General features: G+C 40.7%; 2 protein-coding genes across 4 annotated transcripts; both read left to right on the forward strand.

Annotated features, from left to right (window-relative positions):
- Positions 1-319: 319 nt before the first annotated feature.
- Positions 320-24,122, forward strand: Bsg (immunoglobulin domain-containing protein Bsg). Of its 3 annotated transcripts, none has more exons than XM_043213813.2 (7): positions 320-417; positions 4,884-5,499; positions 20,962-21,079; positions 21,870-22,030; positions 22,095-22,202; positions 22,271-22,465; positions 22,700-24,122. In XM_043213813.2, exons 2-7 carry the CDS (start codon positions 5,427-5,429, stop codon positions 22,834-22,836), a joined length of 792 nt encoding a protein of 263 aa, XP_043069748.1. In that variant the 5' UTR covers positions 320-417; positions 4,884-5,426; the 3' UTR covers positions 22,837-24,122. The 3 variants fall into 3 exon arrangements, with proteins under 3 accessions (XP_043069748.1, XP_043069746.1, XP_017107137.1); XM_043213811.2 differs by having other exon boundaries at positions 330-417; positions 5,029-5,499; XM_017251648.3 differs by having other exon boundaries at positions 330-417; positions 5,089-5,499.
- On the forward strand, positions 17,468-20,950 carry LOC138925719 (mastermind-like protein 3; the record flags this gene model as incomplete). The annotated part of the gene is made up of 2 exons (XM_070276855.1): positions 17,468-17,738; positions 17,819-20,950. Coding segments are annotated over 2 exons (1,521 nt in total), but the record flags the coding sequence as incomplete, so codon positions are not given.
- Positions 24,123-26,457: the final 2,335 nt, after the last annotated feature.

The raw sequence follows: 26,457 nt of genomic DNA on the forward strand, positions 1-26,457 counted from the left end.
CTGTAAAATACTTCAAATTCAAGTACTGTAAAACCTGGTGTTATCGATGTCTGGTAGGACCTAGCCGATAGACTTTTTGGTGCTGCCATCATAACCGGTTCGGCCGGAAAACACTTATATTTTCTGGATTTATTATTTAAAAGCTATTACCACCGAGTAATATTAAAAAAAAAGAGCTATAAATTACATAACCGGTAGAATTTGGAGATGGAACCAATTGTTTTATCCTTGATTAGTGTTGAAAAGTACGACAAGATCGATTTTCTGGTATTTTTTTGTGCGGTACTGAAGACACCCAGCAATGGTAACACCGTCAGTTGTCTGTGTGTGTGTGTGTATCGTATGCGTGTGATGTAAGGTCATTCGCGTGAAAATATCAGCGAGGAAAAAATCGAATTTTTGTGTTTTGTGTGCTAGGTAAATGCAATAAAGAGTGCAAATCGAAGAGTTTAATCCCCGTTCCGTGCGTCAGCGGTGAAAGTGTGAGGCCCCGCGGCCGGTGAACATGTGAAAAATCGCCAGGAAATCAAAGGTGCTAGGTTGCCCAACGCAAAAATTGTGTCGAAAAGCACACCAGTACCTCTCTCTCACACACACACAAATTCCGATACTCTCGAGAACCCCACACAGCAGAGGAGCTGGGAGAGCTAGGAACCTAGAGTTGTCAACGTCGTGCGAAGAATTTCGTCATTGAGCGGTGCATGTGTGTGAGTGTGCGTGTGCGAGCGAGAGAGGGACAGTGCGTGCGTGTGTGTTGGTAGTTTGTTCTCTTCTTTGGTAGTAAAACACAAAAGGAAAATCATCGGGGAAAAATGTGAAAAATGTACATAATTCGTATCGTACACCAGCCACCAGCCCAGTGACCGAAAATCTGAGATGAAACACCGTGCACCGATCGAAAAACTATTACATAAATAGTGCAAAGTGTAAATGTTATTGAAGACAAAAGCAGCGAAAAAAGCGCCGCCGCGCACGCTGTCGTCATCGCAGCTAAAAAAAAAAAGCAAGAATCGAAACGTAACGGCGAAAAACGAAAAGCGAAAAATGGGAAAAACGAGGAGTAGCCCCATCCCATTTCCCATCGCATTGAAAAAGAAAGAAAATCGCGTTCCTATCACCCTAAGCCGAAAATTAAAAAAAAATCCCAATTGTCCAAAAATTATCAAGTGCCTGTGTGTGTGTGTGTCTCGTGATGTATGATGTACGATGTATGATGTATGAAATACAGAACATGAACTTTTCAAATACCTAACTGTAAATAAACTAATAACATTTAATGGTGCACGGTGGGTGGCGGAGTGGGATGTGGGGGGGAAAGTGCGGTTGTGCGGGTGGTGGAGTGCCTGTGTGAGTGACCTCGTGTCCATGTGTCGCGTTTATCTGCGAGTGTGCGTGAGTGTGCGGCGGCAAGGAGTGTCATGCGTATATTTTGCGCCACCCCCCCACCCAAATCGCTCATCCCCCCTTATCTACCACTGACCCACTGGCAGGGCCTATCCTCACAATAACAACAACAACAGCAGCAAGCAAGAAAGGCGGCAGCAGCAGCAGCTCCTTTGCTCCAACGAGTTTTATCTTGTTTTGCCGTTTTAATCATATGCGGGCGGAGAGCGGAGAGTGGATAGGATAGCCGAGAAGAGCAAGAAGAGTAGAGCTGGGAGGAGACAATCACGTCATCCAGCTTGCCATGACACACCGACATCAACATCGATACAGTGAGCTCTCGGGGCTCGGCACTCGGCTTAATAGAACGTCTTAAATGGCCAGAAGCAGCTGAGAGCTTTCTCCGTGGTAGGTTTTCTATACTGTGTTGCATACTTCTAGGCCTGAGAGTACAGTGGTAATGGGCCTAAAAAGAACTTTGACTCATCCTAGAAAACAAGTTCTATCCTGAATGGATAAAAGTTTTCTTTCTCAATTATTCTAGAAAACAAGTTCTATCATGAATGGATATCAGTTTGTTTTCTTAATTCCTGTCATTTCTGGAGTTGGGAACTCTAAGATCTCCTTTTAAGGATGTCCTTTAAGAAGTATCCTCACTGTATCAATGACTACATCAACAAACACACACGCGCCGGCCATAAAGTCATTTGAATGAACTTTATTGGCCAGCCACGAAGCCGAGTTCTCCATCAGGCGCGTGAACTTGATTGTTATGGAGCGTCAGCGGGGCAGGGGAGAAGCATATTTCTCAAAGGCTTTTAATTAAAGGAATTAAATTAGCGCCCCATTCCATCAGTCCAGGGTGTTTAAAGTCGGGCTTATTAATTTTTTCGCAATTTTTGGCCACAAACCCCAAAACAGCATCTATCTGCGTGTCACTGTGTCAATGTTCGACGCGGGAGGGGGGATGGTCAGTGGGGGGGCTGGCGAATGAATGAGTGTGAGTATGAGTGTACGAGAGAGCAAATAAACTGAGTCATGGCTGACGATGACGTTATGCTGCTCTTTTCTTTCTCGAACGGCGCTGCTCTTGGCGCTGCTCTGCGGTTAGGGCAATTTGTCTCCAAAGTGTTTATGCTCAAAGTTTGCCAATAAAACGCGAAGGAAAAGAAAACTTTTGCAGAAATGCTTGCAAAACACACATAGCGCACTCGCTGCTGGCCCACAAATGCCATAACATTTAGCATTCGATTGACCTCGAGGCTCGAGTCTAGCAGCAAATCGATAGCATTGTTTTTTTTTTATTCTCCCCAATCGATAACATGCCACTACGGCCTCAACCAGTGCCCCCCACATAAGTGCCACAATAGAAACTGGTTTCAGCTTCTTCTTATGCTCTACATAAGTGTGATTAGAAATCGATTGAAACAATCGAATATTAGATCGATTATTGGACCCAAAACAGTGCCGACTCTGGCACCTCTGGCTATATTTGTGTGTTTGGGAGAATTGGCCAACATAACAGCATAAGCATGACCAGACAATACCTAGTCTTTTGTTCCGCCTCACCTCCGTTAATACACCACCCTCCCCCCCTAACACACCCAGACCCAGGCCCAGACCGAATTAGCAAAGTGTTCTGTTTAAATAGATGGATAATTCATGTGCGGACCGAACCGAACCGCCCCAAACTAGTAGCGTCGATGAGATTGCTATGAACGGGACTATGAACGAGATGGAGGATCCGAGCGAGACAGCGACGGGACGGGTCAGTCGGATAATATTTTGGGCCTGAGACTGGCTGAGATAACGAAATATGTATTATTATCTTCTTCGGTAGCCGTAGTGTTTTAATCCAAAAAGTATTTGTTCAAAGTACTGCATTATGGCTTTATCTAAGTTATGTATAATGCGGGACTCCGCTGCCGTCCCTCACGTCGTCTAACGGTAAACAATAAGTGACTGTTGCTGTGATTTCGAAGCTGCTATCTTGAAGTATTCCCAGTCACGTCACGAAGTTGTGAAATCTTAAACTCAATAAAGTACAATTTTTAAGAAGCTATTTGTTTCAATTTTTAGTTTCATAATTTTATATATTTTTTTTTTGGGTAATCATTGTTTTTTGTCGCAGTTGATAAGACTCGAAATAGTTGTGAGGTTCCTCATCCGCAATACGAGGTTCTGGAAGAATATACAAGATCTTATCAGCCAGACTGCTGACGTCATGCAGTGAGATGGAATGGAATGTTATTTGTTTTTTATTAATTATCAATTAATCTACATCAATTTAGCTCTCTCTGACAATATCAATTGTTTGGGTTCATAGTTCGATTGAGGAATGTTCGATCCTTACAGTAGAAAACCCAGAACTCCACATTCCTGTTTCCAAGCAACCTTCTTCTTGTTGGCCACTCGTAATCGGCCTGGTCAAGATAACGGCTCAACTATTTAGATAAGCCCTATATACATAGGGTCTATATCACTGTACCGAAATCACTGTGCGTTGACGTCGCTGCCCAGCGTCGACCGCAGCTGAGGCAGCGGCGGAGGAGGCTACTCTCGCCCACAGTGGGGTCGGTTCAGTCTGCTCGTCGAATTCGCTGTGTTCGCTCCGTTCGCTCTGCCTGGCCCGTTAGTGCCTTTTTCGCTCACTATCTGAGTTCCGTGTGTCCGCCGCCGCCGTCGCTTTCCATAGTAGTAACCAAAAAGTACAACCGACTAGCCTAGTAGGTCCGATTAGCGAATAAGAACAGGAGTATCCTCGAATTGTTGCGCACATCTTGAGTGAAAAAAAAAATCATAACCTCTCTGCCTCCTGACTCTGCCTCACCTTTCTTCGGACTCTCACTTGCTCTCTCTCTCTCTTGCCTTACGTTTTTGTGTCTAGCCAGAAAAAATAGTATTTTCGTCGTCAACGTGCCATAATTTCTTTTTCGGTTCTGCTAGCAAAAAAAAAAAAAACAACAAAAAAAAAAGAAAGAAAATTTTTGGACTGGGACAGAATTCGGATGATATGCGTATGTGGGGTGTCGGTGTGAGCTTTTCCCGTCAGTGCGTGAAAATAAAAGCTGTGAAAGTTAACGTTGAATAAGCAACACACCCCCGCTCCCCTTAAGTGGCAAGCACGTGTGCGGCTAGAACAAAAAAAAAAAAAAAAAAAAAACAAAAAATCGAAAAAAAAATCATAAAAATCGCATTTAGTTGAATGTTATATGTTGTTCGTTCGGCTTTCGTTTTGCTTTTCATTTTTTGGATTTGTTGGCTAAAGTATCCTTGATTCCTCACCCCCCCTTTCACCTTGTTTATTTTTGAAATTTATGTATTTTCAAAAGTTTTCCTCTCTCGTTTGTCTCTCTTGAATTTTCCACTGAATTTTCATTTGAATTTTTGTATTTTGTTTTTGTTTTTGCAAAAAGCATAAAATTAAAACCGAACGAAAGACAAAACAAAAATGTTGAAAGAAAATTAAATTTCCATTTTATTTATGAAAAAAAAAATAGCTAAATGAATTAAGAGAAGAATAGAGCCAAGAGGAGCTTGGATGAAAATTCGTACTCGAGCAAACACACAAAAAGGAAAACCAAAACAAACAAAAGCAACAAACAACATCAGCCGCATCAACTAATATCAAATAAAACCACTTAGCATAATAGAGTCAAGATTTCAGCATCAATTTATAACTTCAAATTTACCATAATGATTTAGTAAGTTAAGCTTAAAGTACAAAAAAAAAAATTAAAAATAAAATAAAAATAAAAATAAAGAAATACAACAACCACAAGATATAAAAATCAATCATAATACGGAGTAAATTAACAATAAAAAATAAATGCAAATGACAAGAAAATAACGAAAATTTGACAACAAAAAGTCACACCATACCCAACAACCACAACAACAACAACAACATCAGCAGCAGCAACAGCCGCAGCAGCAGCAGCAGCAGTAGAAGCAGCAGCAGCAGCAGCGCAGCAGCAGTAGCAGCATAATTAATAACTACAACAATACCCGACACCAACAACAACAACGGATCAATACCAAAGATGGAGGCAAAATTCTTGGCTAGCGCTCTTTCATTCCTCTCGATATTTTTAGCGGTTTATGCTCAATCACTTGGTAAGTACAACCCCACGGTGACCCCACCCCACCCCCACCCCCCACAACAACAACCACTTCACCAACAATATCAATAAAGGCAACAATAACAACAACCATCTATGCACCAAGTACAATAAGCATAATAATAAACAAAAGAAAGCCCCTTTAACCTATAAGCAGACCCCCAGACCCCTAGAGCCCCACAGGGGGATCCAAACCCCAAAAACAATATTGAAAATGTATGTGCAGACTGCAGCTGTGATAGCAGAAATTGCAAAACAGAAAACATAAAACGGAAAACAGAAAACAGAATAGAACAGAACCCAACAAAGCAAAACAAAAATGGATAAAAAATAGGAATAAATAACAAAAAAAAAATAAAGAAAGCAAACCGCAGGTTGTATGTGGGGTTTACTTCAACGCCCATCGGGATCCCTCCCTTCAAACTGAAGGTGGCCCTAATTGGCCCCTTCTCTCCCCCCCCAAAAAAAGAACAAAACCACCTACACGTGAGGGAGAGGGTTTTTCCTCTCTTATCCCCAGTCCACCTGCCTCCCATCACTAGCCGCAATAACGGTGGGAAATATTGAATAAGAGGAGGTGACCAGGTATCGTGTCACGATGGGGGCATGCGATATGCTTTTGGAGCCATTAGCATAATTAGAGACTATTTGAAGTCTTTTACATTTTGGGCAGGTGTACTAGATTGTACTAATTAATGCTAGGTAAGATCGTTTTTAATATTAAAACCTCCTCACACGTGTGGGAGAGGGGTTTATCTCACTCTTTCCCAGTCTACCTTCATCCCATCGCTAGTAGAAATATCGGTGAGAAACATTGGATACCAGGTATCGTTTCACCAGGTGGGTGATCGATATCTATTTTTTTTGAGCAGGTGTATGATAATAGTAATTAATGTTAGGTAAGAGATTTCTTTTTATTATAAGACCCACCAACAAGTAAGGGATAGAGATTTTCCTCACTCTTTCCCAACCCACCATTCTCCCATCGCTAGCAGCAATATCGGTGAGAAATATTGGATAAGAGGAGGTGACCAGGTGTCGGGGCACGATATATCGGTATCCCCAGGTATCGTTGGAGCCATTACCATAACTAAAAGCCATTTAAAGTCGTTTTAAATTTTGGCCAGGTGTATGAAAATACTAATTAAAACTAGGTACGAGATTTCCTGTTATTAAGGACTAAAAAAAAACTATCAGGACACGTTCTCTGCTCTAAAGCAAGCCACGAAATGGACATTGGCTGGCGTATATAGCTTACAACCAACAATTCTTTTGGCTTAGCTTTATGTATTCTCTTTTCATATTGCAAAGCAGCCACCTTGCCGCCCCATTGTTGTTCCTGCCACCCACTGGGGCATGGACGAGGTCTACAGTTTTTGGCCTTTGGTTCAAGCGGACTTTGATATTTTCGTGTTGCTTTTTATAGTTCATATTGTTGGCTTGGTTAGACTTGGGATTGGATTGCTGTTCTGTGCTGTGCTGTGCTGCCCGCCATCGACAATGTTGCTTATGCTTTTTCCTTTCGCACTTTCGGCCCTCGTACGCTTTTCTTCTGCTGCTTCAGCTTTCCCTCTGCCCGCGCTCGCATTCATTTGATTTTCAATTTTCCACACAATTGCAAGAAGCGAACGAAAAGCAAAGTGTGCGGACCAGCGGACCTGGGGCCGGGAAAGCGAGAGCAGTAGTAGTGGAAGCTCAACAACAGCAGCACCAGCAAAGAGTATCAAGTTCATTTTTGTGTGCCAGTTGGGGAAAATGTTGAAGAATTTTTTTGTTTAACTTTAAGACGATTTTACATGCGGTTCAATAATTACGGCCTGTCTCTGCTTTCCCCCCATCCACCCCCCCTCCCGATTCTTGTTTATATTAACTTCAGTCGACCCGAATCGAAGCGAACCGAAACGAACCGATTTACCGATTAACCGATTCCCCGATACAGATACAGATACATCTATAGGTACAGATACAGATACAGATAGGAACCGGCGGCCTGCATTTTGTTTACATTTGGAACGCTCTCCCACCTCCCCACCACCCACCGCCTCCAGGGGCTTAGCTAGGATGGCCGGGACGGTGATGTTCCATCTATTTATTATTCTATGCATACTATCCATTTACCTATTCTCTACTTTATTCCATACATCCATCCATCCATCGGTCGGTCAGTCGGTGGGTCGGTTGGACGGCCGGACGGTCTGGCTCACTACCAATTCTTACGTATGTTCATGAATTTTAATTCTTTTTTGGCGGATTTTGTTTTGTTTTGTACATTATTTAGCCCCATGCAGCTATTTTCACATTCAAGGTGTATTAATTGAGTTTTTTTTCGTTTCATTTTTGCTTCATATTGCCAGCCAGCCAGCTTTTATTCATAGTTGATTGAGGGTATTCGTGGTAAATGCACTGCAAACGGTCTCTATATAGCCAGGCAGGGCATAAATAATTTAAGGCTATTTTCATGTCTTTATTAGGCACTCTGATTGATTTATTTAATTATTTATGCCGAAGTACGAGTACGAGGAGGTCTAACAATTATTTTTTTAAATCTTTAAAGGGAATTAGAAGTTTAGTCTTTATTTTAAAACACTTTTCCTGGTGCTTGGCATTTTATATGATCTCTTTAATTGTTTACGTAAATACCCTTTCCCCCAACAAAATAAAACAAAAGCTCCCTCCAGGGATAGTCCAGTTATAGAATACATATACATACATATATGTTTAGTACTTTGTACATGAATCACTTTCAGTCGGCCTGGTGCCTGGGGGCCAGGGAATAATAATGACAGATAAAAAGCCAATATAAAGTAGCATTCCATTGTCTCCCCCACACTTTTTTCACAGGCCACTTCAAAGCTATTTTCTGCCTGCCGTTGGCGGTGGAAAAACCACGTGTTGTCCAGGTGTTTATGCTGGCTACGCTATGTGCGAAAAGTCCTAAAATAATGCCTCAAACAGAGCAGCTTGCCTGCTTTCCCCCCCTTCTGACATACTGGGTCCCTAGTCCCTAGGTCTCATGTCACATGTATGTAGCCGAGCAGGTGGAATGCCTTGAGTGGCAAGTGTGTTTTTAATTTCGGCTGTTGACTGCGCACATTTGGCTAACCAGTTCCATTTCGCCATGTTTATTTAATGACATTTTCATTACATTAATAAATGTCAAATATTTAAATTTCGGCTCACCCAGCAGCAGCAGAAGGAAGCTAAGCAAACAAAGGGACCTCTGCGCACAGTGGACTTGGAGTTGCTGAAAAGTTCCCGCAAAAAAATAATTATTAAAGAGAGGTCTTGTGTACTCCCTTGAATCACTGGCCGGTTCAGTTGGCACAGATTCTCTTGGGTTTCTGCATTTTGCATTGGTTCTGACATGATTTGTGGCACGGGCCAGTGGCAGGTGCAGGTGTGAGGAGCTGCCCGGTGCTGGCTGTTGATGCTGGCTGCCTGCCTGCCTGCCTGCTTGCCTCTTTTGCAAAAACATTATTTTTATTAAGACAATAAACATGAAATGTAATTTCCCTTTCAATGTCGTCGAGTAGCCAGGCTTCGGGTGGGGTGTATATTCATAGAGGATAGGAGGGACCTAGGCAAGGCGTCATGGTGAAAGAAAGGCTTGGCTGGCATTTCAGATTTCTATGGGTGTGGCACTCCCACTCCCACTCCTCCTCTCTTTTGATTGCACATTGTCTGGACTACCAGCGATTGCAACGAAACTCTGCCTTTTGACTGCTTGTGGCACATAAACTACACTGCTCCTCCCAGTATTGCTACCATGGAGGTATGGAGGTCGCCTTGTGTTTCCGGCCGTGCCAGATAATGGTTGCTTAAACAGGGCACGTCCTTAAATATGTCCGTGTATAGTATACGAGGTATTGTGAGTGCGGGTCTGGTCCACTGAGAAAAGATACTAGACAGAAGATTTGCCAATTTAATTGGGATGTCTAGTGACGCAAAATCTGACTATAATTTTCACATTTATGACGCACACCAGTCGAACCGTATAAATCAAATGCGGAAACCTTGTCGAATGGGGGAGAGACTGATTTTTCTCTCAGTGTAGGCAAATGCGTGTGCACCTTGCTGCACTGCTGCACGGATGCACTGCCCTGCTAATTTACTGAATCATCAGTGGCAGGAAAACCGGGGCAGAACAAAAACAAAGTTGTACCCTAACGCTCTTATCTATTTATCGCCCCCCCCCCCCCCCCCCCCTCAGAGGCCCCCTCCTCTCCCACCGTCAAGTTTATGGCCGTTGCTCTTTTATTAGCAGGTACCCGATAAAAGCTTAAAGTTCACACATTCGGCGAACCTTTCAGACCCAATCACAATCACAATCACACATATAGCGTGAAAATATTTGCCTTTGTTATAGGCAGAGCATTATATTTAAAAATAAACATAGTGTTATTCCGACTTTTTTTTTTCCTGCGTGAGAACAATAAAAATATATGTATCTCGATCTCGACTAGCCTTCTCTTGATTTCTGTGCTCTTAAAGATATACACTTTTCCGCCGAGAAAATGTCAAGTTTTTCTTCGTTTTTCATCTTTTGTTCGGTGTTTTGTTTTTATTCGCACTTAGAGACAATTGCGTATGCCCCACTGTGCATACCCCCTGTATATATACATATATATAGAGTGTATATATATATATATGTGGGTATATATATCTGAGAATGTCTGACTGTCTGCCAGCAGCGCCCCGCAGGCCTTTGTTGTTGCTGGGTGTTTGACTTTTCATCGGCAGTAGCGCAAAAAAAAGAAGGAAAAACAGCAACAAAGCAAAGCAGAGAGTCTCCACAACAACGTCACCAAAGAAAATGCTTTGCTTCGCCCCCCCGGGGCGCACCTCCTTCTCCGCAACCCTTACGCCGCCCAATCAATCAGCCACCCCCCGCCCTGACCTGACCAGCGCCAGTAAGAGCGGGATGTACACACACACACAGTTTTCCGTTTTTCATTCTGCTTTTCACAAATATTTTCTTTTTTGAGTGACTGTCTGGGAATTATTGTCGCTATTTCCACGAAAAGCCAGTGCAGACGGCCCAAGAGTGAGGTATTTTTCCATTGTGATTATAGTATTTCTAGAGAAATATATTAGCAATGCTTGACTAGGAAGTTGAGACTGCGTTTCAAGGATTTTTTATTTATTTATCGGAGAGTCCAGTTCCAGTTCCTGATAAGCAAAGGGGGCTCTTTATTCCAAAGTCCAAAAGTACAAGCGATAAAAAAAGGCAATTTCCACAACAATTGGTTGAACAATTATCAATTAAAAGGCGTTTCAACATCCATCAGAATCCACTGTACGAACCAATGAACCAACGAACAATATTATTTTACAATCCCCCCCATAAATACATAAATAAATTGGCAACTGCTTATGGTATTACGTACCTAAATACGTGGGCTGTAGTGATACTGATACTACATGGGGGTATCTCCTATAATACATAGTTCTTGGTTCTTCCCATCAATTTGCGTCTTGTTTCCAATTGTGCCAAAGCCAATAATAATTGACATAAATGGTGCAGGAAGGCAGGCAGCCGGACGGGAAGGCGGACATCCATCCCCGTTTGGGGAATCGAAAGCAGGGCATTCAAATGAAATATTTAAGCAAACTGCCACACATATGCTGCGCGGACCCGATATATACTATATGTATGTATATTTATTGATCAATTCCGAAGGCCAGTGACGTATGCATGCCCAGCCATGTCATGATTTTCATTCGCACACAAGACAATCAAAAAAATAAACAAATTAACTAGAAATTCATTTTAGATTAATGCCATATTTTTTGACATTTATGTTAAAATGTGATGTGACATACAGGCTGGGTCTGTTTGATGGATCGGAAGAGATGGATGTAATCACCCCATAGTATTATGTCATTATTGTGTATCGCATAAAACCGTTTAAGTATCTTTGTATCCGCTAGTTGCCAAGTTCGCTCCTGTTCCGGGTATGTGGCTTGTGTGCGTGCGTCTGTTCCATGGCCACCAGAAACCGCCACTAGAGCTAGAGAGGCTGAAATTAAATTTAGACCATGTTTATTTCGTTTAATTAGACACACCAACTGCAAGCAAATAAAATATTAATGTACAGATACCCAAGAATACCCAAGGCACAGACGCACACCTACAAGATACTATTCCTCTGTTATTTCTACATACTTGAAAACGTTAAACAAGTGTTTTGTTAATGTTTGTTTTCTTTAAAGACGTCTAAATGTGCATTTGTTCGTTGAAACAAAAAAAAACAGGCGAAACGAAATCCCAATGGCCAGAAACCAATGCCCAGAAACCAATGCTCAGAAAGATAAATGAATGAAGAACATTTTTCAAGTTCTTTTCGATTCCACATGTGCCTGTAGAGATTGTATTTGTACTATTTAATCCACTATAGTATCTGCGGTCTATCAGCAATTAGGAAGGCTATTCCAGCTAGATTTTCCAAAGGGAAAGTCACTGAAAGTTATATTTTAAAGACTATATATTATAAGATAAGATTAGACTAACTTTAAGATTAGTAAAAAATATAATACAACTACCTTATAGTAAAATAAAGTCTAAAATATATATAATCTGTGTGTAGGCCTTATCTTAATCCATTTTTCACAAGATTCTGTATGGATGTGTAGTACAAAATCGTGATACGGAATGGAGATATTGAAACTAAGGTTTATATAAAGTACATGTCCCTTAAGTTAAGTACTAACTTCTGCGATAAAAATAAGTTGTAACTGAAATTGGAACTGAAAATAAAACTGTTGCCGGCTAAATATATGTACATATATATGTTTAGGGATATGTACATCCCCTGATGCAATTTGCGTGCTGTCTTGTTGTTCTGTCGATGGCCAGAGCTCTTCTGTGGGGTTAAACTGCAACAAACTTTTGAACATGCACATCGCATGCCAGAGATACACATAGTATAGTATATATTGTATAGGATATGTATAGGATAGTGGATATAGCAGTGGAGGCACACTACTGGGGAGCAGACATATCGCACGGTTAGCACGGTATGAGCGCGCCTCGGCATTTTCGTTTTGGTTGCTTTTGCTAATTTTAAAATAGACAAACAATTTTTTATTTCAATTTACAGCGGAGCAGCCTCAGTTCAGGCATCGGCCAGGGCACGCATACAGCCAGCCAGGCCTCGGAAAACAAACACAGAGACACACACACAAAAGGCACACAGAGGCACAGGCCAACCCAGCTAGACACATGACTCGCTGACAAGGCATCCCCTGCCGCCACCCTCCCACTGTGTTTGCTCTGCCCCGCGTAACTCGGCTGCGTATTTAAATATTTATTTATAAATCTCTGGCTGATTATGATAAGCATGATAATAATAATCGCAATAATGGTTAGTTGGCGCATTTTAAAAGTGACACGTTATCCTCCCTCCATTATCTTTGGAGGCTTCTCCAGTAGGGATGTGTTATTGAATCGCCATTTAAATTACTTTGTTTTGCTGAGTTCCGACTATGTATGCCTGTCTGTGTCTGTCCTTTGTTTGTCAAGTCAAGTGTAGCGAGTTCTTGGCATCTAATTGCCATTTACCATGCAATTTACTTAATGAACTTTTTCGTATCGCCGGCCGTTCACTGACCCGTCCATTCCCTCGATCGATCGATGGATGCTCCCAAGTGCGATGCTCGGCAACACAATTGAATCAATCGCCCAGTCACTTGACGTATTGAATTTTAATTTTTAAAAAGAGAACGATTACGTAATTAGACCTTAAAGTGATTGGAACTTGTTTTCAACACAAAACGGAGTTAGGTTGGTCGCCAGTTCAACTTTCTTATAAGAGTTAGGACTTACTTAGTTTTTCTTTAATACTAACTGAAATTTTGAGTGTTTAATATTATGTTTTAAAAAAAGAACTATAGCGTACTACAACTATTATAACAACAATTATCATATTTAAGCTACAAGCTCAATAAAGTTGAACGCCAGTTAAACAAATGTTAGGCTTACTTAGTCATCCTGTAGACCATAGACAAATAGGGATTTGTTTTAAAATTGTAACTTATACTTTCCAAACCCAATTTAAGCTTCAAGCACAGCCCCACGTTGGGCGCTAGTTCAACTCTAGTATAAAAGTTGAGGCTTACTGGGTTATCCTGTAATGTAAATACCTGCTTACTTTTATTTTAAAGTTTAAACAAAAACTCAACTGTTAATTGCTGAAAAAGTAAAGCATTTTCAGTGAGTGGGAGGCACAACTTTCAAACTATCCCAAAGTTACAAATCAGATTTTCGTAAAGCTCTGGAGTTTCGCCCGAAATTCTCGCCTGCCTCGAACAGGCTTGCGCTGTTACCATGGCCAGCCAGGACGGGGAGCAGTGCTTTAAAAACTATGCTTTCACGTGCGCAACGTCCGCTAAAAATAAACAAAAATATGTACAGTGGGCTCACAGGTACATATTAACAATTTCAGCTTGGTGTTAATTAATTTTGCTTACATATCATCCGTGTAGTATCCCCCCCTTCCCGTACTAAGCTGTAAGTGTAATTCTCGGGCAGTTTGTGGTTGCTTTCGCGGGTTTGTGCGAATTCTCTGTGCAAATTTTATTTTAATTGCTTTCGGCTATAACCATTTCGACAAAAACAACAGCACGCTAAGCGGCAATAAAGACAAGACCACCACTGCAACTACAATGACATGACGGTCATTTGTTTATCTGACTTGCTATATGTGTGTGTGTGTGAGGTGTTCTTACGAAAAACCCAAATGCCTTCATTAAAAAATAATAAAAGCCAGAGGCTTGTGAGAAAAACAAAGTTGTTCAAGTGCAATAATTAGCATTTAGACACATTTATGCTAATGAACTGGGAAAAAGGCTTTTACCTATTTATATATTTCTCTATTTTTTGAGATTAAAGCAAAATATAATCCAATAATATTTATACAATCATTGTAAGGGGTATAGAGTATATTTTGTGTAGGCTTCTAGCCAATAAAACCAAAGACAGATGACTTTGTGTCACAAGTGTGCTGGGGCGAGAGGGAGAGGTGTTGCACAGACTACAGGAGGCAGTCCCATAAATTTGATTAAATAAAGTTTTAGTTTTGCGTTTTTTTAGACTCTCACCCTCACCCTCCCATTCATTTGTTTGGCACTTGGCGCTGGCAGGGGAATGCGACAAAAACTATGCTAGATGAACAAGCAATAAACCATAAATTTCTTGTCGGCCGACAGTGGCGGCACAAACAGCAATGGCATCGTCGTGGCGGTTAAACGTTTTGGGCTTGCCGGGGCCGGGAAAACGAGCGATGGATGGACCGATATAGACAAAGCGAAAAGGGCCCGGAAAGGGTTGTGGGTAGTTGGGTGCGAAAAGGAATTCTAAGGTGTGTTCTTCAGACCAGGGCTGCTAACCCGTTGAAATTTGGCTTTTTTTTGACTAAATATTTGCCAAGAAATAGTTTAAAGTTCTTCCAACATGACGTATACGTAATATCTCATAAATATCAAGTATACGCCCCTTGAGCCCAATGCATGATAATATAACGACTTGTGAGATTATTTGAGATACTTTCCATAGTTTTTGTATATTTTAACTGAAAAATGTAAAATATTGCCCCCCATTCGTATACCTACAACAGGGCGTATACGTAATTCACATCAAGTATACGCCCAGTGGTCCTGTGTTTTGAATTGAAATGAAACCGTTTTGACTTGTGACTTTATTTGCAAATGTAAAACGTATCTTTTGGATAATTTCATTTGATTTGGAGGAGCCGGAAGCCCTGGCACCTGTAGTGGGGTAGATACACACACAGACATTTATGTATGTAAGTGCCTCTGTGTGCGACAGTGTTGTATAAATTTATAATTTTCTTCAGCTGCGTCCGCTGGCTTCCTCTTCCTCTTGCTCTTCTCTTCCTCTGATTCTGATTCTGCCGGCTGCAATATGCTCCATTTCGGTTTCCTTTGTTGTTGTCTGCATGTTTTGCGTATTGCCGTCTTCTTCACGCCCATGTCCACTCAGTCCAAAGTGACAGAAGCATTTTTCGGCAAGAAAAGGGCGGGGAAATGGGTGGAAGTGGGTGGGGAGGTGGGTGAGACTTAGCGGCAGCTCGACTCGTGCATGTAACATTGTTTTTTCTCTTCTCGCGCTCTCTCTCTTTCTCTCTCCTGTCGTGTCTCAACGTGTCTGTCGGTGTCTGTGTATGCGGAAATAAATACATATCCCTGAGCTTAACCCATGGCAGAAATAAATCAGGGGGAAATAAATTAAAATATAATTATAATTTTTTTGACAAGAAATTTGTTAATCTAAGCTTATGTCTATTTTATTAGATAATATTTAACCCTAATAATAAAAATTTCTATTTATAAATTAGATTATTTTAATGTGAAGAGCCCTCTTTAGGCAAAAATACATTTTTATTCAACAAAATATCATAAATATCATAGTAGCCATCAGGGGGTTAATTCAAATGCCACTCACAGAACAAAAGACAGCAGCAGGAGCAGCCGAAACGAAAGCAGAAGGAAAATGTCAGCAGATGGCAAAAGAGACGTAAACATAATTTAACTACACTTATGTATGGTGCGTCTGTGTGGGTGAATGCATGTACATCGTACATGCGTGAGGGTGTGTTGACATGGCAGCGATAAGACTGAAAGATAAAGACATTGTCCGACCGCTCGCTGACTGTTTTAATAAGCTGATAAGATTGTGTGCTTATGCTTTTTTCACTCTGGCTTTGCTCTGTTCTGTTTTCGGTTTACTTTTTATCAAGCTTGACAGTCCGTTTTGCAATACATCCGGCAGGCAGTCAGTACACACACACACACACATACGTATGTACCCTTTGGACACACACAATAACAAGTGTATTTATGACACTGCCGTGTTATCAAAAAGGTACTTGACGATAACCATAGCTTCGCGCCCGCAAACAATTCAACAAGTAATACACAAGTAGAGATATAGTGCCTCAAGGCCCAAGGCTGGAGCTAGAGATGGAGAACTGGAGAACAGTTCCCCCACCAGAGTTGACATTTGCAGTTCAAACCGGTGAATGCGTACGTCATGAATGCAGTCCGAACTAGTCCTTCAGCCATTGACGTCATCGTTTGGGGCTCTAACTGCTTTCGGGTGGCGAGACCCGGATTCTCATGCCTCGGTTATTAAAGATAACTTAATATTTGTCACCAAAATGAAACGTCACAAGACAAAGCTCCTCCATTGACGTATTTATATTATTCATAAAAAAAAATAAACAAGATACTGATAGGTCATGGTGATTTAGGAATTAATAAGCCATGACTTGACACAAATATTTTCAACTTTCAAGTGTTTGTTGGGAGAGATAACCACTATACTATACTATATATTTCCTTGTCTCTGTAACTTTTCCATAGCTGACCATATCATATCAATTAAGTTACGATAAATCACCCACTGACGTAAAGAAAAAGAACACTAACATTATGTATGAAAACATAAATTAATGTTGATTTCCCCATATTACGTAAACAAAATATCGGTTTGTTTAAGTTTGTTTTCGATTCGTTCGGTTTCTTTGTGTTTTTTTTTTTTATCTGCAAATGTGTTTTATTAGCCTCCTATCCCCCCCCCCCATACCCCCGTCGATCACGATCTCGATCTCGACTCGATAAATTTCAACATTGATATATATTTTTGCAACTTGGCGCTGAAATCAAATAATCGATCGCTACTGGATCAATAAATACCATATAGACGCGAAGAAACACACACATAATATAAGCCACCACGTAGCCTTATTATTCGAGTGTATTTAAAAAAATCGTTTTTTGGTTTATTTTCCTTGAGTTGTTGGATTATCAAGTTATGTGTTTTGATTTTCAATCGATTACAAGAGCTGATTAACAAAATCGAGACTCGAATCGATATTTTGTTGATCAGCGCGCCATAACTCATAGACTATGTATGTAAGTTCATTGTGTGACCCACCCACTGAAACCACCCCACTCTCAATACCACTCAACGTTCGATTCTCGTTGCGAGAGCAGCCAATGACCTGAGCGAGGAGTCCACAGAGTTCGAGTTGACGCCGGCCATCTACTATGGCGATCGGGAGGTGCTCGTGGGCGAGCCCTTCGCCATCACGTGCATCATCTCCATTACGGAGCAGATCCACTGGCTCAAGAACGGGGAGCCGATCACGCGCCACAATCTGCGGCACGGGCGGGACGATCACGCCTATGTCCTGGCGGAGAGCGCCATCGAGGGTGAGTATATTGTGTGAAGGGAGCAGGTGGTTTTGAGGTGGAATCCCCGACTGACTTTGTGACTCTGCTTGCTGCCAAAGGTGAGAAGCACAAGATTGAGGCGCACCTGAGCGTTCGGCACGCCCTCAAGGTGCACGAGGGACGCTATCAGTGCAACCATCGCCGCGGGAGCTACCACATGTTGTACGTAAGGGAGACCAAGGGCAGCGGCATACCCACCGAGTCTGGCTACCAAACTATCGATGAGCTGACGCCCAACTCGGCGGATGATTTTTTCACACGGACGTGGCTAGAACAGCAGCAGCCTCAGGCGCCCCAGATGCCCCACCAGTCCCATAAGCAGCACAAGTCGCACTTGGCCTATACCAATGCCAGTGTCTCCAGTGCCATGCCCTGGCATCCTTCGGCGGGAGGAGGTGGAGGAGGCAGCGGCAACAACAACAACAATGGTATGATCCATCGGGTATACTCGGCCACACCGCCAGACTTTCCACCACCACGCTTAAATCTACTGGAGCACACGGTGGCGCCGCCAGAGCCACCCACCATATTGTACAATCAGACGCGGCAGCGTCCCACTGCCACCGCCAGCGATAGCACCACCACTGCCATTGCCAGGGCCACCGAAGCCAGCCTGTTGCTGACGACGGCGCACCACCACGCCCACCACCAGCAGCAGCAGCTGCAGCAGCAGTCGCAGCACACGCTGAACGCCTTCCAGCTGCCACTGCCACCCAGACCGAACCCGAATCTTGGCCAGAGCGAGAAGTACCAGACATATGCCCCGCACTTTGTCCCGCCAGCGGTGGGAGGTGGGCCGCCATCCGGCAGCGGGGAGCAGACCACCATATCGGCAGCCACCAGCACAAGACCCATGATGGGTGGTGTTGGTCCGGGTGCGGGTGGCAGTGCCGGTGCTGCTGGGGGTGGCTCCGTGATGATGGGTGCTGTTAACCACATGATGATGGGTGGTGGTCAGTTACTTGAGCCCTCCCAGACGCTCTTGCCTATCAAACAGGGTGAGCCACTCATACACAGACACGAAAACCAAACACATGAAGACACTCTCACACCCACACACAGAGACACGCACCCAGACACTCACTCACACACACAATTACAGTCACTTATTAATGTTCTACTTGTAACTTGTCCACTTTGTTGTTGTTTGCTTTTTGGCTTTATCTCGCTCGCGCCTCTTGAAACTGATAACGTTGTAATTGTTATCGTTAAAAAAAAAACCATAAAAATTGCAAAAAAAAAAGAAAATAAATCAGCCTTGTTCCCATTTTCAATTGTTTGCCATAAATTTTATAGATTTTTAAATTAGTATTAACCGGTTATTAAGCTTTTTTTGATGTTTTTTGGATAGAACTTAATTTTTGTACCGGTTTTACTTGTTCTCTTACTTATGTACTCCTACTCATTTAAGAGATTTAATTACCAAAAACAACCGTTAGAGTTGAAAATGGGGACGCGGTCATGTGTCATCCTGCAATCGTTGCTCCTCCATTACCCCCCCGCTATTGGTCTCTTTCGAACTGCATTGAAGACACCACACCCAGCTCATCTTGCTCGCTCTCTCATTACCCGCTACCCATCCCCCACTCGCCCCCATTCAGCCTTGCGCCCTTGGTCTTACGCTCAGTCAGTCCGTCTCTCTCCATTGCATTCACCTCGCTAGTCTAATTTCGATGTTGTTGTGGTTTTTAAATTAAACGTTAATCGCCCGCCTATCTCTCGCCGTCTTCCTCCTACCCCATTCGTTCAATCAGTCTGACTTTGACAGCTCGCTGTTGCTCCTTCTCACACACAGTCACATAACCACCCACACCCACACTCACACATACATACATATACCAAATCAATTTACACCCACATACGGTCACACCTTTAAGTTGAGCTTGAGTTGTTTGCTTAAACTTTTCTTTGTCTTTTCTGCTTATTCTTCCTCTTCGTTCTTTATGCAAGCGATTACTTTTTCTTGATTTCATTTGTTGTAATGGCAGTAGTTGCTTTTTTGCTTTGTTTTTCTCGCTTTCCTTCGAAAGTCTCCCCAGTGTCCCCGGCTTTGTTTCTTTTTCTACTTCGTCCCTTTGTCGCTTTGGTTGTTTACTCTGATTGTTGAACACACAGGCTGGCAGGTGCACAGCAGCGTCAATACCGATTTGATTCGACTCAACTCAATTCGATTCAATTCAATTCGATTCGATCCGATACGATACGATACGATTTCAATTTCAACTTGATTGGCAGCCAGTTGCGATGACGCATAACTTTACAATTGGCAGCGTTTGGCTTACGAGCTGATTACAAATCAGTGACTGCCTCATATGGCGAACAAAAAAGCAAAACAATCGGCACGTGATGAGTCGCTGATTCCCACTGCCTTTCTCTTTCTCTCTCTCTCTTCGTTTTTCGCTGTCTTTTCAAATCAGAGTTGCTTTTTGGCTTTTTGCTTTTTGATTGTATATCGATAGAATCGATAACATATCGCATTGTGTAGCTTTAACTGTACATGGATTAAGTATAAACTCTCGCTCTATCTTACATTGCAGCTAACTGTCATGAATAAATTATCCATAATTATATAAACATACCCAACCGATGGAACATAATCGTAATTAATCAATAAAGTAATCTCAATTGCAGCGTAATATGAAGTTTATTTGATTTCAGTCCAAGTTTCAAAATAGTTCTTAAAAAAATGCGTTTTTTATATGCGTCAGGATCAATAAAATTCGATTGACACCAAAATGTATGCTCTTTTATTTTATTTATAAGTACATTATCTTTTAGTTATAGTTTTAGTTTTACGAATACCATTTTTTTTATCCTTTGCTCCACCTATTATTTAGTCTTATTTAGCCACCTTGTGTGTTTCTATATTATTATTATTATTATTATGATTATTACTCTGCTAAGCAATTTAGAAAGTATCCAAAAACCAAAAAACAAATTTTAAAACTTTCATTGTTTCGCAACATAAAATTTAACCAAAAAATCTCAGACTCTCAGCTCCACCTTACCTTTCATACTTTAAGCTCGAAACTCAATTTATTCCTATAAGCCATACATATATTTATCTCCATATACTAGTTTTTAGAATAAACTTTAAGCAGTTCTTTACCTAAACGTTTTCTTGTATCTGAAACTTAGAATGATATTCCGCCTTCCTCTTAATATATAACTAATCCCTTCCATTCGTCTATACCATCTCCAGATAAGCTGGTGCCAAACTATGACAACGTCGAGCAACAAATGAAATTCTACGAAATCAGAACTCCGTTGGTGCTCAGCTGCAACGTCGTGAATTCCGATTCGAAGTCTCCACTTATATGGTAAGTCACCCTTCTCCCAAAACTGCGCTATGGATGTGGGATGTGGGATGTCTGGGATGGGCTGCTTCCCACATAGTTAGTAGTTATAAGAGCAATCATTTTAATACGGCCCAGCTAAGCACTTTTGCTTAATTATGTTGGCCCGACTGCCTAACTGACTGCTTGACTGACATAACCTGGTAACAAGACTAGAGAATAGCTCAAGCCGAAGCTTCAAGTATCCTGACCTCTTGAAATATGAAATGTTTTCTAGACAGAGGTTAGTAATATCTTAAAATACATAGTATTCTTTATTATATTTTCTAAAAACGCTCTTTTTTTTTTTTTTTAATTTCCTTACAAACTGCTTAGATTAACATACATACCCTTGAAAGGGTATAAAAAGGTCCTATTTTGTGCGAGTGTTTATGGTTGAGTGGGGTCGGATGGGCTTGGTGGCGCCTCTCTGGGGGGACGTGGTGGTTACTGAAAAGTGCCTTCCTGTCTGGGACTGGCTAGTGTTAGTAGAAGCTTCAAGCTCTGCGACTGGGTTTGGGCCTGGGCCTGGTAATGGTAATGACACTTTTGTTCATTCCGGGACCTGTCCGGGTCTTTGGTTCTTGTTCCTGAGGCCAGGGCCAAACTTTGCGTGCGGAATTAGTCTTTGAATAATTGGCAAAAGGAGCTCAGACCAGAAGGAAGGCCTTGAGAAAGTGGCTTTCTCTGATAGGTACAGCATGGCCACTCTAACGATAAGATTAAGGTCCCTCACAGAGTATAGTATCTAAGCAACTATCATTTCGTTTTAAAGGAAAAAGAACAACACCAATGTGATGGAGGTCGATTCCCTGAAAGGTCGTTTCAAATTAATTGAACCCGAGAAGAAGTTCATCATCGAAAAAACGGATGCAAACGACGATGGCACATATAGTTGTGAGTTTGAAGGAGAGTCCAAGACTTTCAATGTGATTGGTAAGTAGAGACTAGTTCACAAGTATATCCATGGATCTTAATTGGTAATTTTTATGACCTTTAGCCAAAGTTGCTGTACGAGTGCCTTCAAATACAGCCGTTGTGGAGGGTGAGAAGATGTCGATAACCTGCGTCGTTGTGGGAACCGAACCACAATTGTCGTGGTCCTTTGGTGAGTATCTATCGGATCGATCGATCGATCGCAATGCTAACTTGTCCGATTTCCTCTCCACCACACAGGCAATCTAACGCTGACGAACAGCACAGGCCGATTTGTCCTGAAGGAGGACAACAAGGTGCCGAACGCCATCCTGACGCTGGAGAATGTGACATTAGAGGACAGAGGCGAGTACAAATGCATTGGCCGGAATGCGGCCAATGAATACGGAACGAAAATCGAACTCGCCACCGACACCTCAACTGTGCGTGTTAAGGGTAAGTTTGGCTCGGAATAGAAGGGTCTTCACGGCCACCAGTCACCGGCCACCGGAAAGACTAATGTCGCATTGCTTCGTCATTATAAACGGATAGCCAAAGGTCCTGGCCAAAAAATGTCTCTAATGGCTGGCCAGGCCTTGTGCCAAAAACGTAAATGACAAAGCTTTGGAGATATTTGGCAATTTTTTTGAATATTTATTCGATAATAAATAATAATAATGTACCTTTTAGGCAAATTCGCCGCCTTGTGGCCTTTCCTGGGCATCTGTGCTGAGGTGCTGATTCTCTGCGTCATCATTCTCATCTACGAGAAGAGACGCAACAAGAGCGAGCTGGAGGAGAGTGACACTGATCCTCAAGAACAGTAAGTTTGTGCCTTCTCTCCAAAACTCAACCAACAAAACACAAACCTACCAACCAACCAACCAATACCACAACCAACCACCAACAACCAACAACAACAAAACAAACAACATAAACTGTCAACACCAAATATTATTAAAGGAAAGAAAAGATCAAGAAACAAACATCCAAAAAAACATGAACGTAGCAGCAGAAGAGGAAAAGCTATATACTGAAATTTTAGTTATATACTGCAAATTAAAGACGTTGAAGCTGCAGGCCCATATGCAGACTAGACACCACCATTACCACACAACTACGCTGACGGATCGGACGAAAAGCCACGTACTTACGGACGTACTGACCACCACACGGACGGAGAATGAGCAGCAGCAGCTACAACAATTAGTGAAATTTTCTTAGTTAACATTTTCTAATAGTTACCGAAATGGCAAAAAAAAAAGGGAAAATCGATGAATTTTTGTGTTTGACGCAAACCGATACGCGATAATTTAATGATGTTAAGAGCCTATAGTTTTTGATAATTTTGTATTATAATGAAAGTTGTATATGCCAATGCCTGGAGCGTCGCAAAACTCGTCAGAGATACGAATAATCGTGAATATCGTGAATTAATTAACGAATCCCAGGAGAAGTGAAAAGTCGACACAAAACCTAATCATTTAGATTTCTAATTTCTTCAAAGTGTGTGCTATAAATTCGACAACAAATATGTATATGAGTGATCGGCATATTTGTTTCGTCGTCCAACTCTGACAAACACAAAACGGAAACGGAAACGGAATGAGAAACAGAAACGGAACCGGAAACACAAAACGAACGCACACAGACATAATACTATCTACATGCATACATACAACCCCCAAAACACACACGCCCCAAAATTAAAACTTAATACAAAATATGTAGTTCTATAGCTATAAATACTATAATTATAATTCATCGTAAATATGCCTTATAATTTCTTGCTTTCTTCAAATCGAAAATTCATTTTTTTCGCTATGCTTGTTTCTGTTGCCTAAAAAAAAAATTAGAAAAAAAAACTATAAACACAAAACCTGAAGATAATAAAAACATAAAATTGAAACTTTTCTTATATTATGTCAAAGTCCAGTCCATAATATTATTATTATTATTACTATCATGTAAAAGAATACGACAAGAAAATGTTATCAACTTTGTTTTTAAGTACTTATTGTTTAATAATATACATTAAAAATGAAAAAAAAAAACAAAACACAAAAACAAATACAAAAACACCGCAAAAGAAGCAAAAGTTTTCGTTTTGCTTTGGAGGAATATGAAAACAGATATAATCGTTACTTATGTATATTAAAAAAAAAATCACCTATATAAGCTTATTAATTTCTTGGCAGTGAGTCAAACATACATGCGAACACACATAGAAATGTTAGCTCAACACTTTTGCATTGATTTGGAATTATAATTAGAATTATATTTGTATATTGTACACAACAAAAAAAAAAGAGTATTTTACCCCAAACCCCCAAAAGAAAAAAAAAAAACACGCCCCTCAGTACCGCCCCCTCTACTTTGCGCACTTTACGTTTCATTTTTGTTGCCTCCGTTGATTTTTTTTTGCTGTGTATAAACCTGAATGATTTTTAATTCTTTGTATCTAGTATCTAAAACACTTGTGCTATTGTTTACCGATTATCTTATCCATTATGATTTTGTGCGTTTTGAGATTGATTTCTACCGAAATATAAAACCAACACCAGTAAAAAAATATATAAAAAATAAAAAAAACAAAAAAAAAAACAAAACAAAGTACCAAATGGCATTTTTATTTTAGTATTTAATTTTTTAACTATTATTTAGTTGAATGTACAACCACCCTATCCACCAATATTATTGTTTTCTTAGATACACTGGTCTCCCTAAATTACAAATGCTTGCCCGCCTGCCTGCCTGCCTGTCAAAAAGGATATGCTATTGAATATCCTTCGAGTATTGTAATTATTTCGTTGATTTTGGTTTGCTGGTTGACTTTTGATTTGCTGAACTAGACGGTATTTCTGGTATTTGTGTGACTGTGAGTCGACGAGACTCGTTCAAGTCGATACTAACATGGAAAGCTAATCAAATGTCTTTTACCATTCTTTTCCTTTTTTCCCCATAAATACCTCAAAATATCCACATATATGACTTCTAAAATAAACCAACATTTCTTTTGAGTAGTTGATACAATTCACTCTCTAGTTAAAACTAAATTGTTAGAGAAATCACAGACAAGAAAATAATCACAAATGGGAGAACCTGCCGCTTGATTCGTTCGATTGATTGGTTGACTGTTTTTCCGCAATCATCATTAAAAAAAAAATATAAACACCAAACCAAAAAAGAAAAGAATTAATCCAGAAATAAAACTCGCCTTTAATCAAATCTCCATCAAATCCGCCTTGACTTGAAAACCGAAAACCGACGGCCTCAACAACCATTCTGACCTACTCCAAAATAACATCAACAACAACAACTACTACAACTCCAATTCCAACAACAACAATCACAGAAATAATTTATTAAAAAAAAATATAGTAATAACAAATAGATGAAAAGCAAATCTGAGCTGCAATAGTAACAACCTACAGCATCTGTAACTGCAACCACCAAAAGTAGCCTAATATTTTTACTAACAGTGTACTTTCATTTATTATTAATCATAGTTTCATTTTGTATTGAAGCATAGCCAAGTTTATTGATTGATTGATTGATTGATTGATTGCTGCTCTCCCTATTGAATACAAACTTTTTCAGTTGAAATATTATTTTCGAAAATTCGTTGATCTGAAATACCCAATATCCCGTTTCAAATCACCAACATCTACCAACTATAAAAAAAATCAAAGACCTTACGAAACTAATTCCATGGATTTTTTGCGATTTATTTCTTTATTGCAGGAAAAAGAAAAGGAGAAATTATGATTAAAATTCCTAACAAATGAAAAACAACACACCGTATTACAAGTAAAAACGTAAAAGATAAAATCACTTTAAATATGAGCAAAGAAATAAAAGTAAAGAAAGCGCATTGAAACATTAAATAAACTGAAAAAAATGAAAAAAAGAACAGTCACAGGAGCAAAAGTTGTGTAAACTTCTCACCGCCACCCACTCACAGTACTGTACCCTCTACTGAATCCCCCTGCGATCCCTGTCCCCACTCCCCAGCAAAACTGCAAAACTTTGTTTAGTGAAATTGTATTTTAATAAACCTAAAAACAAAAAAGCAAAAAGATTAAGGGAAAACAAACAATTAATATTAACGAAAAAAGGAGCAAGAAAACTAAAATATTATTAACATGGAAAGTGATAGCAGTTAAACGAACACTAAAATGGGAATATTGGTAAACGATAACAGAATAATGGAACTTTAGCAATTAACTATAAAGTCGCACATGCCACGCCCCCATCTCCCTTATATGCCCCATACCCTGATACCCCACATGCCCCACTAAGAACAACTTCAAATAAATATTGTACATAACCTAAAAAGTTGAACAAGCTATACATAATTGATGGGAATTATCCTTTCCCAGTACTGTACTGTAAACGCAGCCAATACTCTGTCTCTCTCTTTCCTAGCAAAAAGGACTCTTTATAAA

The sequence above is a fragment of the Drosophila bipectinata genome, chromosome 2L (genome assembly GCF_030179905.1).
Source record: "Drosophila bipectinata strain 14024-0381.07 chromosome 2L, DbipHiC1v2, whole genome shotgun sequence".
In the NCBI taxonomy this organism is placed as follows: Eukaryota; Metazoa; Arthropoda; class Insecta; order Diptera; family Drosophilidae; genus Drosophila; species Drosophila bipectinata.